This window comes from Malaya genurostris, chromosome 2 (genome assembly GCF_030247185.1).
Source record: "Malaya genurostris strain Urasoe2022 chromosome 2, Malgen_1.1, whole genome shotgun sequence".
Lineage (NCBI taxonomy): Eukaryota > Metazoa > Arthropoda > Insecta > Diptera > Culicidae > Malaya > Malaya genurostris.
In genome coordinates this window covers 155805167-155825351 of record NC_080571.1, presented here as the reverse complement: position 1 = coordinate 155825351, position 20185 = coordinate 155805167, and the positions used below count along the sequence as shown (strand labels likewise).

Here is a 20185-nt window from a genome sequence, read left to right as displayed (position 1 = left end):
AACCTGCATCGAACTAACAATCCTTTCCCTCCCAAGTAGATCTGCATTCGGCCGGCGTCGGTATTGATCAGCATGCATGGTTCAATACAGTTTGCACAGTGTGAAACAATGTGTTATTCCCAAACATGTTACTTCAAAACATCATTTTGCAATCTCAATTGGTCCAGATCAATAACGGAGTAGCAACACACGGGCGGTCTCTAATGCTAATGCTAATGCTACTCAGGGTAATCATGAAGGAGATCTGTAGTAATTTCACTGACAAAAAAGAAGTTAAATCAAAATAGATTATAAGGTTATTTTGAGGATGAGAGAGTGGAGAAAGTGCCCCGAACATGGAAAGTGTAGAGTATTTCACGCCCTTAAAAAAATGTACAGTCTGATAATGATCGTTGCTGTGTGGAATTTCCCAGGAAAGAATCGCAAGTTGACAATTACCGCAGAAAATCGAGTCGATGATTCAACTTGATGATTCTCATACTAGATTGCAATATTTCAAAACCCTTGTGTGGAGCATTCACATAGATTTTTTTATAGATACAACTTATACAAAGGTTATATGCACATAATTAGAATAAGCGGCAATAGTAAAATGATTCTATCGCAATTCCTGTATAAAATCGGAACTGCCTGTATAGAATCGGAACGCGAAACGAGAATAAGCGACCGTTTGTTGCTTCAGAGAGGATCCCCACAGCAGCGTGCTAACCTTTGATTCTCAGAAATGTCATCGAGAGAAATTCGCTCGCGCACTGGTGTTGATTCTATGTGAAATGAGTCGTGCCGGGTTTTTGTTGTTGCGATGATTTCCGTCTCTCTTTGATGTCGCTGATTCAATCGTTGTAGAGTTGCCAGTGAACGTTCTTTGATACGATAAAAGCCATCCTTGGGAATAAGTACATTGATCTGAATTGATCTGAATTGACGAAATCATACAATCAATGTGCATTTTATTATGTAAATTGAAAAAAAAACTGTCGACTCAAGGTAATGGAAATAAGTTTACAACAACATTTGTATTAACTGAATTATTATTCTATAGGTATTCTTCCCCGATGAACGGCCAAAATGGATAAAGCCTTGGTAAAATAAATTATATAAAAATGTTATTCTATAGTACGAATGTAGTTATGATGTTGAACAACCTTTCGTTATAAAATAATCACTATCAGATGGAAAATTTTGAACAATTCATGATGTCATAAAATTTTTATTAAGAGGAGGGAGTAGCAAGTGATTATATCCATGGAAGCCAAAGGTATTGTAGATCGATTGTGACGAGGAAGTACGGAAGTACGTTACAAGCACATATACATATGAAACTCGGAGATTACTGAGAAGGTATTTATAGAGAGAAAAGTGTTTTAAATATTTCTAACAAAAGGGTTTAAATAAAAAACTAATCCAATTTGTCGAGAATACCATGAAAATTAAGATTATTGTAAGATCTGAGATGGGACACTAATCATTCGCAATCTGAACATTAACGGAGTATTGTTCGATCGGGTTTTCGTCTCAGTTATGTTAACTACAAGAGTATTTTACTAATCAGGACAACTTCGAGAATTTTTTTCGACCTTCCCTTCACGAAACATTTCCGAGCAACACCGGGTAATTCAACTAGTACTTATATATTTTCAACATCGTGCGACTATATCTAGCATACATGAAGGACCAATCATCCAACGTGTGCATCAACGGACAAACTCCAACTAGTATAAAAATGCTGCTCGTCTCCGAAGGATTTCCAGTATCTGCTGAACATCTCCTGCGCATCTTCACTGAAGTTCATCAAGAATATGGACTTAAGCCGAATCCAAAAACGAATACCGCTCAAACTGAAATAAATTTATTTGGTAATCGACTATCCAAATCTGCAAACCCGATAAACCTGATTAATTTATGTGAAATGGACATTTTTATACTAATCACCCTGCATTTTCTAAACCAGAAGTCGGATCTGACTAAAAAGTAAGAGGTTTTATAGGATTTTAAGACCTCTCATTTGAATTATAGATGATTCTTAGATTTCATTTGAATCTTAGATCGGTTCAGCCATCTACGAGAAAAATTAATTGCATTATTTTAATTTCGTTTCACATATCATCCTGTAGTTCCGCAATCAGAAGTCGGATTCAAACGTAATTCAGGAACCTTGTTTGGGAGTATACGACTTTTCATATGAATCTAAGTTTGTAGAAAACGGTTTAACCATCTCCGAGAAAATTGAGTGAAATTATTTGTCACACACGCATTTGCTGATCTCGACTAACTGAGTCGTATGGTATATGGAAGTCACGTCCTTCCAGCATTTATTGCTGTAAATAGTTTAAATCAATATAATTATGGAATTACTTCCAACTCGATAATGCTGGTATCATCTGGTTTACATATGCTATTTTCGAAAGTTTATGTTGCCAAAAATGAAAATTAAGATTATTGTAAGATCTGAGATGGGACACTAATCATTCGCAATCTGAACATTAACGGAGTATTGTTCGATCGGGTTTTCGTCTCAGTTATGTTAACTACAAGAGTATTTTACTAATCAGGACAACTTCGAGAATTTTTTTCGACCTTCCCTTCACGAAACATTTCCGAGCAACACCGGGTAATTCAGCTAGTACTTATATATTTTCAACATCGTGCGACTATATCTAGCATACATGAAGGACCAATCATCCAACGTGTGCATCAACGGACAAACTCCAACTAGTATAAAAATGCTGCTCGTCTCCGAAGGATTTCCAGTATCTGCTGAACATCTCCTGCGCATCTTCACTGAAGTTCATCAAGAATATGGACTTAAGCCGGACGAAGCCGTAGCAGACCTCGACGCATATCGAAACTATCTGTCCAGTGAACGGACCCGTCGCTTACAACAAGTACGCGAAAGTACGAACAAATTTTACCAGCCAAATTTTCGGAACAAATGACGCCCTTTGACGAAGAAATAGACCCAGAAATTAGTAATGTAAGTATAACAAAATTCTCAAAAACTTCATTATTATTTCATGTATATAAACTAAAATCAGAATATAAGAATACTCTTGGATTAAGTACAGGAAAACCACCAACAAATGTCGCAATCGGATGAAGTTATCAGGGAAAAAAAAAGTTAAGGATGATGTGGTAAGACAATAATCATATAACAAAACGGCATGGGAAGCGAGTTGTAGCGATGAAAGATGGTAATCGCCTACAATAACCTTATGTCACAACCCAAATAATTTTTTTCTTGCAGGGAAATGGGGAAAATGTGTATATGTACTAAGCCTTACCTACCTAGAAAAAAATAAAGCAAACAATATTTACACGATTTTAAATTTGATTTTTCTTTATTTTTACACGATAAATACCACGATATGATACGAGGGGCTGGGGTCCACTAGGAGATTGATAGTACCTATTAGCATTCTCCGGCCAGAACCAGCCTAGATGCTGTGTGGAATCCGACGGAAAAAATAAGCCAAGAATAGATCCTGCTTCCATGTCGTAAAAGGCGACTATTGCTGGAGTTTTTTTTTAATTTTTAATAATTGAATTATAAAAATTAACTACTTCGAAAATCCTTTAATATTACAAGGTTTATAACATACATTGGTATATTGAATAAGTAGTAAAAATTCTTGTTTGTTTGATAAATTAGATAGGCGGTTGCCCAAATTACTATTAAATAATAAAAATAATAAACAAAACAATTTGTTAGGTGATTCAAAATGATTTGATATTATTTTTAGAATATGTCACTACAGTGAATCGACTATTTTGTCTGGATCCTATGCACTCGTTTATTTTATAGTAGGTCATTCCATTTAGAAAAAATAATGAAGTTTTTGTTCGTTAAGCGATAGTATTTAAAATTTTCTATCAGTTTGCACGAATAAAAACTAGGAATCAAGTGTTCCAGGGATTTTAGTATCGAATATTGTTGAAACGTTCACTCGGGAAGTCAGTGAGTTTAGTGGTGCACCCGATCATCTTGAAACCGGAACATACTGAATCGCGCGCGAATACTACAATTACTGAAATATTTACTAACAAATGTCCTTCTCCCGTGACACTTGTGGAGAGCGCAGTAGTATATACTGCCTCTAGTAACAACAAGTGTTGGACTAACATACCTTCCTATCCCAAAGTGGACCTACAACCGGCCCTGGCCGGCGCCGGTGCTAATCAATAAACATCGGGGTTACCAGAAGTTGCACATTGAAGGTTAATTTGCCATTCCCAGGTCTGATCTTCCAGAATTTCTCTCTTCTCTTGTTTTTTCTTGCCTCGAACAGTCATCGGGCGCGGTTCGCTTTTTCGAGCGCTTCGCAAGTAATTTTTTTTTTCGCACGCGTAGTCAAACATCGCGCGTGGGCTTTTTATAGCCTAAGTATATAGTGCAATAAAATTTAGTGAAATTTAAGAAAAATGAAGTATGGAGTGAAATCTTGCTCTAACAATGCGACAAGGCTTATCAGGCCGTGTGCATTGGAGTACAACGACATCAGGAACATTTAATCTGGGCATTTATGGTGCCAGTGTGCGTTGACTGCCAGCATTTAATCAGAACAGGAGCAGAGACCCTGAAGCCGCTACACCATCAGGAACAGCTTTTAACGTATACTAAATACACATCTCCTGCGCATCTTCATTGAAGTTCATCAAGAATATGGACTTAAGCCGGACGAAACCGTAGCAGACCTCGACGCATATCGAAACTATCTGTCCAGTGAGCGGACCCGTCGCTTACAACAAGTACGCGAAAGTACGAACAAATTTTACCAGCCAAATTTTCGGAACAAATGACGCCCTTTGACGAAGAAATAGACCCAGAAATTAGTAATGTAAGTATAACAAAATTCTCTAAAACTTGTTCGCCTCTTAAACAAAATGTGACTGAAGTTCTGGTATATTGCCAAAATTTTAATCGCATGAGAAACCCAGACAAAATGAAGGAAACTCATCAAAATTTAATAGCCTCCTCTTTCGAAGTAATTCTAGGAACTGAAAATAGCCGGGATGGAAGTGTCAGAAGCGAAGAAGTATTTGGAAATAACTTTTATATATTTCGGCACGATCGAAATTATTGTCAGGAAAAATCTGGAGGTGGAGTCCTCATAGCCATTAATTCTTGCTTTACTTCTGCAGAAATTATTACTCCTAAATTTAAAGAATTTGAAAATGTATGGGCCAAAGCCTCAATATCGGGTGAAGTTCATATTTTCTGCTCCGTCTACTTTCCCCCCAAAAATTCAAACAAATCTTCTTTTGAATTATTCTTCCAATCTTTAGACAGTCATTTCGAATATGGAACCTGAAGTAAAGCTTCATATTTTCAGCGACTTCAACCAACGTCATGCGGGCTTCATTTCTGACATTGAAAATTAATCCATCTTACTTCCAGTCGTAGGAGAGAACGCAACATTGTATTACTTTTTCGACAAAATTTTTAATTTTGACCTGCATCAAGTAAACTCCATAAAAATCGACAAAATGCATGTTTAGATCTTCTTTTCACAAATTGCACAGAAAAATTTTTGGGTGAGTGCATCAAACCCGCCATTATGGAAATATAAAGCATTTCACACCGCAATTGAATATTCATTATTTTCATACAATGCATCCCTTCCCTACGACTTGGAGTATGAGGAAGTGCCGGAAAACAATAAAATTGACTTTGAAGAAGTCAAACGTAGACTAAATATAATTAATTGGCGAAATGTATTGAGTATAGAAGGAAATGTCGACGACGAAATTGTAAACAATATATTAGCAGAAACTTCACCGAAGAAAAGAAGAAGAAAAAGTTTTAATAGCAAAATACCTGTATAGTTCAATTCACAACTGAAACATTTGAAAAATAGAAAGCAAAAAGCACACCAAATTTACAAACAAGAAAAAAGTGACACTCGTCATCAAAATTACATACATGAATGCAGCACATGAAGAATATAAACGCAAAATTGAAAACGAAATTAAGACTTGTCCTAAGAATTTTTTCAACTACACGAAAACTAATTTAAAATGCAACAATTTTCTTTTCAAATGCATATCGACAGAAATCTGCAATCAATTTGCAAACTTTTTTTTTTACCGTGACCGTGAATACTTTTCTTTTATACCTGCATTTTCCAACTCCATCTCTGTAAACTATCTATCAGAACATGACATTTCGACAGCACTGAAAAACTTAGACGCCTCAAAAGTGCCTGAGCCTGACAGTATACCACCAATATTCTTAAAAAATCTAGCTGAAGAACTCACACTACCACTACAACTACGTTTTAACTTATCACTAAATAAATGTACTTTTCCTAAAGCATGGAAATCGTCTTTTCTTGTACCAATATTTAAATCTTGTTCAAAATCTAACATTAGGAACTACCGTGGAACAGTGCGGTAAAATTTCATTTTCAATCGAGTGATATAAGATGAATATGAAATTTATGACCGCTGACCGTCAGTGTATCCCTACAAATTCATTTGACTTTTGCTGCCATTTTCAAGTGAAGCTCCCAGAATTATTCGTCATTTGAATAATCGTACCTAGTCATTTGAAGATTTGTTTGCGCGGTTTCAAGTGCCTAGTAGTATAGCTGCTCATTGTATTCGCTCTTGGTCGTAAGCAGCTTCGAACGAATAGAATTATAAATGGAGTAAAGTATTGAAAATAAAAACTGAAGGAGGAAACAATTAATTTATGTGTATTCTGTAATTGATATTTCAGCTATCTGATTAGTCTTTCATCTATTATCTTGAATCAATTCGAATGTTTACATGAACTTCATTTGAAGGCCGCTCTCAGACTATTGAAAGAGATATTTTGTTTCTTCAAGAGATCAACTGACGGTAATTAAACTGAGCATCGATTGAAGAGAAACGAGTGATGATGCTGCTCGTTCGGGCCGTCAGCAATAATTGTGTGTGTCAGAGAGTGAAGTTTACTTCAGTTGAGAGATCGTCAATGTGTTCCACATTCAGTTTCAATTGAATTGAATGAAGTTTTACTGCACTGCCGTGGAATAGCCATTATCGCTTGCATTCCAAAATTATTTGCAAAAAAAAACATACTTAACAAAAAAAAACTTAAAACATACTTAACGAATCGTGTACAAGTAGTATGCTTCCAAAACATAAACTCTGAGCCAATTAATGTAACATCTGGCGTACCTCAGGGCTCTTACCAAGGGCCTCTTCTTTTCATTTTAAATATAAACGACATTTCCTTCATACTTAAAAATCTAAAAGTGCTTATATATGCAGACGACATGAAACTCTTCATGGAAATTAAAAATTTCAACGATGATGTAATATTCCAGAACGAAATCAATCCATTCCACATTTGGTGCTGCAAAAGTCTACTTAAACTCAATGTAAAAAAAATGCAACTCAATAACTTTCTGTAGGAAAAACGAAACCCATTCTGTAGACATATTTTTAGGAAATCAAATAGTAGAAAAAATTAAAATTGTACGAGATTTAGGTGTAATCATTATAACACAATAATCAATAAAGCTGGGCTTCATCAAACGCTTTAGTCATAATTTCCAAGACCCATATACTATAAAATTGCTATATAGTACATATGTCAGATCCATCTTGGAATATTGCAGCCTAGTATGGAATCCATATAACATTATTCACGAAGAACGCATTGAATCGATACAAAAACAATTTCTTTTATATGCACTTCGTAAATTAAACTGGACCGCATTTCCTCTACCATCATATTAAGCACGCTGCATGCTAATCAATATGCAAACACTTAAAGAACGCCGTGACCTTGCAATGCTGTATTTTATCAGCGACATTATTTCTCAACGCATTCAATCAGCTCCATTATTATCGCAATTAAATTTTTATATTCCTAGCCGTCAACTATGTTCCAGGAAATTATTTTTAGAAAAACATGCTAGAACAAATTATGCAAAATACAGTCCAGTCAATCGAATAATGCGCCATTACAATCAATACTGCGAACATCTTGACCTTGCTATGTCAAAAAGTCAAATAAAATCTCAGCTTTGTCGTAGAAATAATGCGTAGTATGTAAGTGAACATTGTAAACAATTTATATGTAGTCTACATTTGCTTGACGAAATAAATAAATAAAAAAATAAATAGTTCAGTTAATTTCGTACGGCGAAGTACTGCATGAAATTTCACCGTATTTTTACCTTTTTTATATAAATAAAAAATAGGTATAGAATTTGCTCAAACTTTAGAAAAATTTTCCGAGGCCCGGAGGGCCGAATGACATATACCAATCGATTCAGCTCGACGAACTGAGCAAATGTCCGTGTGTGTCTGTATGTGTGTTGTCAACAAAGAGGTCGAGATCTCAGAGATGGCTGAACCGATTTTGATCAAACTAGTCGCAAATGAAAGGTCTCCCCGTCACCCAAAACGATATTGAATGGTTTTGAGATCGGATGTTTACTTTTTGAGTTATACGAAATTTTATGTCAAATTTTTTTTCACAGTATCTGTCACACTTGGCTTTGAAAACAGAATCTGTTTCCGGACTTTGGTTTCACATGGTAAGATCTATCCAACAAGCTATAGATTGTTGAAATCCGTCCATTTTTAACGGATATCCTTTTTCTGTAACCGACATTTTCCCTATTCTAGCAGTAGGAGTTTTGTGCATTGTATGACAAACCAATGCTTGGGAGTAACGTGAAACACGATTTTTTTTATACTGTTACATATAATTGTTTCTAAGCACCAACAAGACTGTGTACAGCATCCTTTTTCATGACATATTGCCTCGGACCGATTTAAGCACGGTTCGTTTTTGGCAACATAATCGTTCGATTATGACATGTGGAAACCAGATGATGGCAGCATTTTCGAGTTGAAAGCAATTCCTTAATTATATTAATTACCGCATTAAATGCTGGCGGAACATAACACCCATATACCATTCGAATCAGTTAGTTGAGATCAGCAAATGCGTGTGTGACAAATAATTTCACTCAATTTTCTCGGAGATGACTCAATCGTTTTCTACAAAGCAAAGCAAAGTCTAGACATTGCATTCCTTTTGTGGAATTTGGCCTTTCTGTTTCAACAGACTTCGCAGCCGATTCTTAGTGTACAGAATCATTGCATGGCTAGTACTATGGATCCTACTGACACTAAGAATCCTTCCAGGTCGGGGCTCGAACATACCACATCTGGTTTGTAAGACCAGGGTCCTACGCATTGAACCGCCAACCCGGGACTATCGTTTTCTACAAACTCAGATTCATATGAAAAGTCCTGCTCCTAAACAAGGTTCCTGAATTATGTTTGGATCCGACTTCTGGTTTCGGAACTACAGGATGATATGTGAAACGAAATTAAAATTGTGTTACTCATTTTTCTCGTCGATGGCTAAACCGATCTAAGATTCAAATGAAATCTAAGAATCATAAAGATTCAAATGAGAAGTTTTAAAATCCTATAAAACATTTTGCTTTTCAGTCAGATCCAACTTTCGATTTAGGGCATATAACCAAATACACTTATTTCAGTTTTAGTTCTAATCAGTTTACGATTTGGATTTAATTCGCACTGCGATTTCTCGAAGATGTCTACACTGATTTTCAAACATTTTGAAATAAATGTAAACTATACAACTACTTACGTGAATTTATCTGACTTCGGCTACTCCGATTTTCGGATTCCGGTTCCATTATCGAACTGTTTCTCAAAGCTCAATCGTTTTCTCAAAAACAAGCCAAAACGACAAAGACAAAATTAATTAATTTTATCCAATTCTGACTTCCGATTCTGGAATTACAGGATGATGAATGTTGCAGCGTACAACAAGAAAACAATATTCCGTATATTCTCAAGAATGACAAAATTAAAATCTCCTGCAAATGATAAAGCTAAGGCTATTACAGGCAATAGAGAGTGTGGCATGTTTCTATTAGTTTTCTACCTAAGTTTTGTGGTTTTCAAACTCTCGTTAACCTGGCGGATCTACTCTTGAACTCGACGGAATGACGATTCCGGGTATATCTGATTCGGTCGACCAAATCATGCACGAGCCAGTAGCTAGTCTATAACCTCACTCTATCGTAGCCCTGAATACAAATAGTTTACAATATTTGAGTTCAATTACTAATTATAGTATGTCAAAGGTATACTACCTCAACGGTTTAATAAACGATTAAATACAGAACTTTAGAAATATATAATACAGAAATGAAATAAGAAATAGTATCAGTTTAACTAACAGGCCACTACCACGCGGTGAAAAGTGAACTTGTTCTCTCTTCCTCTTTCACTCTTTTGTTTTGACAGTTTTCCATTCGATTCGAGCCATCCGTCATTGTAGGCAAGGTTTTATAACAAGAGGTGCGCTTCGCATGAGGGCTTTCGCGACACTCCCCCCGGCAACTGGACACGGGTCTGGATTACTCTCATTTGCATCGACATCTAGTACAGCAATGTTGACGGCGGCTCTCCGGTAGATCCTTCCAATAGTTTGTACCGTAGCCTGTCGAACTTGGCCATCCTTGGATGTCACAGTTTCCACCACTCTTCCTTTAGGCCACCTGGATGGGTTTAACTGGAGAGAACCATTTTGTACGGCGGGTAATTGTAGGTAGATAATAATTCAACCAGCGTTTCCAGAAAATGTTTGCCAAGAGCTGGGATGTCTTGTAGGATTGCTGCAATGTTGACATGTTGTGATCGTAAGGGACTAATGGTTTGAGTCCACTGGAGGAATTCACTAGGAAGTGATTCGGTGTTAAAGCTGGCGATGATTCAAGATCAATCGGTACATGTGTTAAGGGTCTGCTGTTCACGATGTTTTCGATCTCGATCAAACTGTTCCTTAACACTTCATCTCGGGGAGCACGCGTTGGTAGCATTTCAGCAAGAATCTTCTTTACGGATTGTATTAACCTCTCCCAAGAGCCGCCCATGTGTGGTGCCGCAGGCGGGTTGAATACCCACGACGTTGTTGATGATGTAAACTCTTTCATGACAGTATCTTGGTCAACTGCAGCTAATGCCTTATTTAGTTCATTTTCCGACGCAACAAAGTTAGTTCCTCTGTCACTAAATATCTGAATAGGGTTTCCGCGCCTAGCAAAACAGTTTCGCAGAGCCATAATACATGAGTCTGCGTCCAACGAGTGTGCCAACTCGATATGGATTGCTCTAATGGTTAAACACTTGTAAAGGTCCGAAATAATCTACACCGATATAGGAAAAGGGACGAACGAAGATAGCTAAGCGTGCTTTAGGAAGGTCACCTATCGCTGGTGACATGGGCTGAGCTCATCGTATCTTACATCGCTGACAATTCGAACGGATCTTCTTGCATTCTACGCGGAGTCTGGAAGCGTAGAATACCTTGTTTGCCTCATTGACGAATGTTTCATTACACTGATGGTGATACTTTTCATGAATATCATGAACGAGGTAACACAATAGGGTATTTGGTGAAACTATCAGCGAAGTCACATGCGTCAATACGACCGTGAATACGCATGACACAATTCTCGTCAATCCATGGACTTACTTTATATAAAGAACTTTTCTTAGTTAGTTACTACTTTACCTGTTATGGGTTTGGTAGTTTTTAATAAGACCAACTCATCTGCGTAAAAGTCTTCCTGGGCCCGTTTGTAGTGAAACACCTAGTGGCGCGACTCTAGTTTTAGCACCAATTAGGGCACACTCAACGAGATCATCTTGTTCAAATCGAAAATAGGACACGACACAAAAACCTTGCTCGCTAGCATCTACAAAGGTATGTAGTTCGACTTCAACCACAGATTCGGTCAATTTTGCGAAATAACACCTAGGAATTTGTACCGCACTGGCTTGTGGCAGATAATCTAACCATGTTTTCCACTTTTGCAGGTGTCGCTCTAAAATTGGCTCATCCCAGTTTAAGCCTGAACGCCAGATTTCCTGCAATAAAAGCTTCAGCGGCATAAGAAAATTGCCCATTAATCCGAGGGGATCGTAGATAGACATAAGCACACTGAGAATCTCTCGTTTAGTTGGCCATTTTCCGTTGAGGAGAAGGTCGATTTGCTTTTTCTTTTATAATTTGAAGCAGAAATCGTCGGACTCAGTGTTCCACCACATGCCCAGTACCTTTTCAAAGGCTAGCTCTACACTAATATCCAGATTTTTTTCTGAAACGTCACCACTATTCAGCGCTTTCATAACTGCTGATGAGTTTGAGATCCAACCCCTCATTTTGAAACCTCCTTGTTGGTGAATAAAGCGAATATCATCCGCCAATTGGATGGCCTCCACTTCCGTATTAACGCTTACGAGCATATCGTCGACGTAATGGTTGTAGCGAATAGCTTTTACCGCGGCTGGTAATTGTTCTTCAAATCGGTCGGCGTTCTTGTTTACGATGAATTGAGCACTGCTTGGCGAACAAGAGGCTCCGAATTTCATGACCTTCATAACGTACTCTTCAGGTTCTCCTCCTTCTTGTGCTGGAAAAAGAAAGCGTTGACTTTGCCGATCATCATTATTCACTCCAACCTGGTGAAACATTTCTACGATGTCACCGCAAATGGCTACCGCACGTTCTCTGAATTAATACAAAACTGATGGCAGAGGTGTCAGTTGATCTGGTCCCTTAAGTAGAACGGAGTTGAGAGATATACCTCCTACTGAGACTGCAGCATCCCATACAATTCTTCCCCGGTTTGTTTGGGTTGATCTCCGGGAAGATTGGTAGATACCAGACACGATTTCCTTTTGAATGTCTTTCTTCATGTGAAAGCTTCTGGATATAACCTTTTTGCTCGTAGTCCGCAATTGTATTTTGCAATGTTTGGTATAGATTTGGTTCGCGTTACATTCGCCTCATGAAACAATTATGGCGTTTAAGAGCCATAGATTTATTATTGGGTAAACGTACATCGTCGTATCTCCACAGGAGGCCAGTAGAGTAACGACCGTTTTCGAATTTCGTACTCGTTTGTAGAATCTCAAGCGCACGCTGATCAACTACGGACAAAATTTTCTTAGAGAGTGCCGCAATTCCCACACTATCTAGCGAGAAGTAGTTTTTTACGACAGTGTGTAAATCTTCTTCAGAGCACGCTAGAACCAACATAAGGATAGGAATGATTCTATATCAGGAATTTAATTATGCAATCATGAAAAGAAAAAAACAAATTCTTTTCCTTTTGCCTCTCTCATATAGAAAGGTTTTGCAATCACTGCAAATCACCACTGCAATCACCATTTGACTCAGCTTGTCGAATACACAAAATGCCTGTATTTGTGTGTGTGTGTGTGTGTGTGTGTGTGTGTGTGTGTGTGTGTGTGTGTGTGTGTGTGTGTGTGTGTGTGTGTATGTGTGTGTATGTGCGTGTATGCAGCATTTTTTGCATTCACTTTCATTGGAGATGGTCGATTTTCATGAATATAGATTCAGGTCTTGTAGCCCTATACAGAGTTCCTGCATTATATTCTAATGCAAATTAGATTCAAATGAAAGGTATAGTTATCGCATACAAATGTCCTGAATTTTATTTCGATCCTCCTTCCGGTTTCAGAATTACATAGTGATTAGTGTAAAAATTCCTATTTAAAATTATTTTCTCAGAGATGATGTGATTGATTTCCCTCAAACTTAGGTTTCTGGTTTCTAATTTCATTCGGATTCGACTTCCGGTTCCGGAATTATAGGATAAATTTTGTTAAACATTTGATACCGTCACTTAATGCGGTGAACCAAAAAACGTAAAATAATTTCTTAGCTGGTCTCGAAACTACTAGCCATTTTCAGTAGACAACCAAACAAACCGATTTCGGGTATCCTTATTCCCGATTTTCGATTCCAGAAGCACCAGAAATAGTTGTTATATATTCCAAAAGGGGTCTCACTCACTTTTCTCAGCGATGGCTTGACCGGATTTCACAAACTTAGGTTCAAATGAAAGGTCTTGTGGTTCTGAATGTATGGAATTCTTGAATTTCACCCTCCGACATCCTGCTTTGGAATTACAGGGCGAAGATTGTTAAAATATTTATACCGTCACTAAAAGCGGCGAAGTAGAAACCGTAAAAGAATTATAAACTTCCCTCAAAACTATTCCAATCGATAGTAATTGTCAGTAGATGGACAAACAAACCGGTTCCCGGATTCCGCTTTTGGCGGTGGCCTTTTGCATACAAACCTGTAACCGCCTCGTTTGCCCGGTCTACTCATAACTAGGTTTCTTTGTTTTGTTTAGCACATGAACAAAAACGATGTGACGTAGCCGCATTAGATATTTTTTTCATTTTCACTTAATATACGGAAAATACCTCATACATTTTCCTGGTAGATACACCTATGCAATTGCTTTGATGCTTAGTAGCTAATAGTCAACAAGTTTTCTTGGGAATTTGGGTCATGAATCAATCTTCATTCAAGAGTACAAGAATCAATTTTCATTCAAGAAGTACAATTGTAGGTCAACAAAACGGGTGTTGACGCTATAATCTTTCATTTGTCTTTATTTTAATACAATTCCAATTACGATTTTAAGACGATTACAGGATTCGGCGAAATGACTCTTACGGCGAAATGACTTTCGGCGAAATAGCATTCGGCGAAATGGCTCATTCGGCAAAATGTCATTCGGCGAAATGGTTTTCGACGAAACGGCTTTCGGCGAAATGACCCTGATCTGTCTAGTGACCGTTCATAAGTGTATCGGTTGTTTGTCGACATAATTTTATCAGTTTGTAGTTGTACAAGTCTTCAATGGAAGCATCAACTTGACTAATTTGAGTTCAACGAATCTTCTTTAATAGTGTAAAATTGTAGAGTGCTATCTCGATATATGTGAGTAATGTACGTGTGGAAGAATATGCTCTGTTAAGATAAAAGAAAGTGAATATCGTGAAAGCTGAAAAAGGCCGCTTTGTAGCGCGTTCGTATAGTAACAGATACCAGTATTCTGCGGTTGCCCTGAAAGGCTACACTGTTTGCCTGAGAGGCCAGCAACTCAATCACAGCAACAGTAACTCAATATTCTGCGATGGTGAAAAGTCTTCATTTTTCATCAGAAGCGGTCGTGAGCGGGCAAACACTTGGATATTAGCGATCAAAAATTCTCTTCTCTCCCAATTGGTTCAAAGGATCATGGTAAAATAACACGTATTCACACCAAAAATCAAGCTCAAGGTGGTTCATGGGTTATCACAAAATGGAATCGTATTTTACATTTTGAATATTTTTGAGAAATATCGTGTTTTTATATAAGTTAAAGTGGTTGCTTTTTCTAGGTGGCTCTCGACCATATTGGTTTGTTCTTACATCTGAAAGTATATCTTGGTACAAAGACGAGGACGAAAAGGAAAAAAAATACATGCTTCCGCTGGATGGATTAAAATTAAGAGATATAGAGCAGGGGTTCATGTCAAGGCGCCATACATTTGCTCTATTCAATCCAGATGGACGTAATATATATAAGGTAATGTATGTAAATATTTTTTCTACAAACACTGGCAACCAATATTTTCAACAGGACTATAAGCAATTGGAGCTATCATGCGAAAGCACAGATGATGTTGACTCTTGGAAGGCTTCGTTTCTTCGAGCTGGTGTTTACCCAGAGAAAGATACTCCAGCTAATGGCGAAGATGTAAGTATAATTTTCCTCTTATTCGTAACATATGACAAAAAAAAATCTTAACTGTTTGGTTCGGCTGCTCATAATTAAACCGTTGCGATTCTCAAAATCGCATGCTCTATGGTTTCCTATCTTCATTGAAACAGTATTTTGAAATATCTGGCTAGAGTTTGATAAATACTGCTAGACCGATTATCAATGAATAAGACATGAGGTGAAATTTTTACTTTTAGCAAAATCTCGACAGAAGGATGTTTCGCTCGTAGCTCTTGGTTTCGACGGATTTTTTCATGGGAGCCATTTCGTATGAAATCCAAGGTCGATTTAGTTTTTGATTTGGCTCAAATTTTGCATAAGTATCCTTCATGACCGAAAAGGACTATTTGTATCATCAGTTTGGCATTCTTACTCTAGCGATAGTTTTGATTTGATGTTTCAATGTTTTAGGTAACTATTAAGACTACATGGAGATAGTATACACTGTGAAAAGAGACATGCTGTGGTTTTATTTTGTTCTAAAAAACCTAAAAATCATTTTTCTCAAAAAAGTGTTTTGGATTTTTTTTTAAATTTTTCGATATGTTGGAATTGACATCTCATCAGTTGAATAGCTATTGCACTATAGCTAGAAATGGAGAAGTAATGAACCGAAAAGTTATAGTTTATTAAATATGATTTATTTTCTGAAAATTGTTCCAATATTTTCTATTGTTTTCTGACTTGAGCAGTAGGAAAATATTGCTTTTGTTTGTAGTCTGTGAACTTTTTAGTGAAAATGGATTTTTATGTTTTATTATTCAGATTAAAATAAAACTACTTTTTTACAGTGTATACCTTCTTCATATGGTCCCAATACTTACTAAAAACATTGCCGAAAAAGCCAAATCAATCAAACAAAGCTTTGATGAGATATAGCTTTTTTGACAATTTTTTGCTCAGGTCCTTCTCAAAAGTAACACTAAAGTTAAAAAAATAAACTGGTGAAGCATAGTCTTTATAAGAATACTTATGCTAAAGATTTTGTAGTGGAGTTACATGAAATTTATTTTATTTTATAGCGATTTATGCAAAATTTAAGACAAATTAAAAAATACAAAAATGAAATCTATGAAAAATATTGTCTTTTTTGGTGGAGCTACTAAGCTTGTAAATTGATTCGTTTCTGATGAGGTCTAATCTTCATAATCTGACACATATTTTTATATCCGTGTATCTCTTTTGAACACTTGAACGTTTCACTGTATTTGTGTTTTGCCTTTCTCATACAGAAAGGTTATGCAATCACTGTGAAAACCGACTTTTAAACCGAGGCCCGGAGGGCCGAGTTTCATATACCGTTCGACTCAGTTCGTCGAGTACGCAAAATGTCTGTTTGTGTGTGTGTGTGTGTAACGTTTTTTTTTCTCGGAGATGGCTGGACCGATTTTCAAAGGAAAGGTCCTGCGTTCTCATACAAAAAATGTGGGGTAAAATGTGCAAAAAATGATAAAAATAAGTGCACCAACTTTTTTCGGAGATGGCTGAACCGATTTTTACAAACTTAGATTCATATAAAAGCTCTTCAAGTTCAAATGAATGGTCCTGTAGTCCCATACGGAATTCTAAAATTTCATACGAATCCGACTTTCGGATCCGAAAATATAGGGTAAAGTGTGTTAAAAATTTTGTACCATCACTGAAAACGGCGAAAACCGTAAAAAAATTTCTAAATCGACCTAAAATCTTCTCCAATTATCATCATTACACCACTAGCTGGATTAAAACAGGTTTTTTATGTTTGACATTTCTATTTTGCTATTCTACACCTATTGCGTAGGTGTCACTTCAGTTCGTTTTATTGACAGTCGAAATTGAGCTAACATCTTAAAAAAAAGTTCTTCAATTCAATTCAATTCAACTTAAATCGTGCATCAAAGATGTCGGTGTGAGAAACAATATTTGCAGAATCGCCTGGAGTTTTACAGCAAACGTTTACAATCCATGTGAAAAATTTAGAAATATACAAGTGGGTGCCGCATGAACTGACCGGAGACAAACCGCATTGTTATCGGCGACGAAAATAGTTTTTGCAGAACTGTAAATTCAAGAAATCATGGACGAATCCAGGTGAGGCATCGAAATTGACGACGTGGTCAAATTGTAATTATTACTTAGCACACGTAACCAAATATAGAGAAAGGTTTAAATTAAATATCAAAACTTTATTTCTTTTATTAAACTATTCCGCATAATCGATGAATCGCAGTGTGATGAACGCTGGGGCCCATTAAAGACGCACCAAGAAGTTGAGGAGAATAATGAATGATACCAGTAGGAAAATGGTTCTGGTGCCTGATCAATGTTGCAACCATCGGTTGTTCTCAAGGTGTTAAGAGTTGCACACCGGTGTGGTGATCAAGGTGGTGTCGTTTGATGACCAGGAGAGTGTCACGCTGCTATTTAGATTAACCTGTCCAGAGAAACTCGGGGTCCGGCTATCCGATTGTTACCAGAAGGCTCGGCTCCTCGTATTGATTTTTTATCACGTTTTCACCCCAACGTTAGCAAGGACATGGTCTTGCAGCTAACAAGAGATGACTTACAGTCACGGTCATCCATTGGTGAAAGAAGGTGTCGACGTCAATAGTATGAACTTTGTCTCCTTCAAAGTTGGGGTAAGGCTAAAATTTCTGGAAGTGGCTCTTTATCCTGGCACCTGGCCTCAAGGTGTTTTATTACGTCATTTCGAGGACAACAATTGATATTTCCCCACAAACTTTCGACGAAAATGGATGCAGCACTGTTACGGATGAAGCAGTATCTGGTCCGTTCCGTTGGATGAGAACACTGCCCTGCAAATGTGATGAATACCCACATCCACACTGGAATGGCACGGGAAAATGATATTTATGCTTTCTCACTTTTATATGTCCTTCTCTCGTTCGGGATCGGATACCGAGATGCACCGTTGTTCGCCCCATGGAAGCTCCTGCTACGTTCCCCGCAGTCGAGCCATTGCTGCCAGCGGTCACCAGTCGTTTTGGTTCTATGAGTGAGAGCGTGGAAGGGGTCTTACAAACCATCTCTAATGGCAAGTACGGCTCAGCTTTAAGCGATTCAGGCGTTGATACACATCGCAGAATCAATCTAGTCCACCGCTTAACCTGCTCAAGTACTAATAAGGTTAATGCTGCTATGCAGACGTTCTATACTGTAATGAGATACGCTATCGACTATTTTGTACCGAAACGGTCGATTAGATAAATTAGCTGTACAGGAAAACAGTTAAGTGCTGCCATGCTAACAACTTGAACAACGCAAATTAAAATCAAGGATTAATAAACGTAATCCAAGGTATTTCTGGAAATATGTGAATGGGCAGATGAAAGAATTTCATCTTTTGAATCCTTGCCAATGAAATTTGGTTCGTACACACAAGAAATCTGCCAGATGCTTGCGGGAAAGTTCTCTCGGGTTTCTAGAATGAAATCTTGATTCAGCAACAAATAGCTAATGAACTGCATTAATATTGGCAAAGACTCAACACGGACTGCAATTGTAGGAATGAAGGTCTCAACTTCTCCAGACCCTGACGGAATGCCGGCAGATATTTTTAAAAAGTGCTGGCGTGGAGCAACGCTATTACGTTTTTTGGCTGTATTCGAACTAGGGATGGGCAATTCGTTCACGAACGGTTCATAAGAACTAGTTCTTTTGAAAGAATGAATGACTAATAGTTTTTGAGAACGGTAGTTCTTCAGTTCAAAGTCGTCGACTATGCTATGTTAATCCGATAAGTCTTCGTGTGTCATTGGCAAAATTGGATACTCGTTTTCCTTGCAAGTTCCTCATTTCGATGGGGAAGGAAAGTGAATTTAAGAAACATTTCGCACTCTATCGCTAATAGGTCGTTTTTTAGCAAGACTTCGTTCGTTCAAGGATATATAAGATCGATACCAAAACACGAACATTTTTATCAGGAATAATGTAAAAGCGTTGCTCAAATTGGATAAGAGCTCTGACAAGCCTCGCAGGTGACTTTGAAAGTAATTTAGGGATTTTGGAAAAACTAGGCTAAGATATTAAACGATGGAATTTACTGTTGGTGTATATGATTATGTGGGAAAGTTCCGCGAGACGAGAAATAAAAGACGAGCGCGACGTACTTTCTAACTTGTTTATTCGTGTTCTCATTTATAACTGTGCAATTCCAGTTCTTCTTCTTATTCATTGCCAAACGGCAAGGGGTGCTCGAATGCGTTTTACTGTGTAATCATTAAGAGCGTCACCACAGAATCCCCCCCAGTTACACCAGGAACCTGACCCTGTGTCCTGATTGTGTAACTTTGGTCTTCGGAGCTGGTTTTGGAATTTCTTCGTCGCAGATGAACGCTGGTTTGATTCGGTCAATCGAGATTCGCTGAACTTTGGAGTTGATGAAAACATCCATATACTTTGCATGTCGTAGAATCACCTTGAAGGGTCCCTCAAGGTCGGTTGAACCAAGGGTTTCTTAACTGCATCGATCCTGACGAAAACGTGGGTACACGTTGAAAGTTCAGGGCTCATAAAGATGGTTGGTTTAGCGTGGTGGTTTGGAGGTGTTG

General features: G+C 37.6%; 1 protein-coding gene across 4 annotated transcripts in view; it reads left to right on the top strand.

Moving 5' to 3' along the window:
* The window catches only part of LOC131429748 (dynamin), a 1035717-nt gene that overhangs the window by 552280 nt on the left and 463252 nt on the right, over positions 1-20185 (top strand). For all 4 annotated transcript variants that reach the window (XM_058594080.1, XM_058594078.1, XM_058594079.1 and 1 more), the window contains exons 8-9: positions 15253-15440; positions 15495-15611. In XM_058594080.1, coding sequence (XP_058450063.1) covers positions 15253-15440; positions 15495-15611 — 305 coding nt within the window. The remainder of the gene's footprint in view (positions 1-15252; positions 15441-15494; positions 15612-20185) is intronic.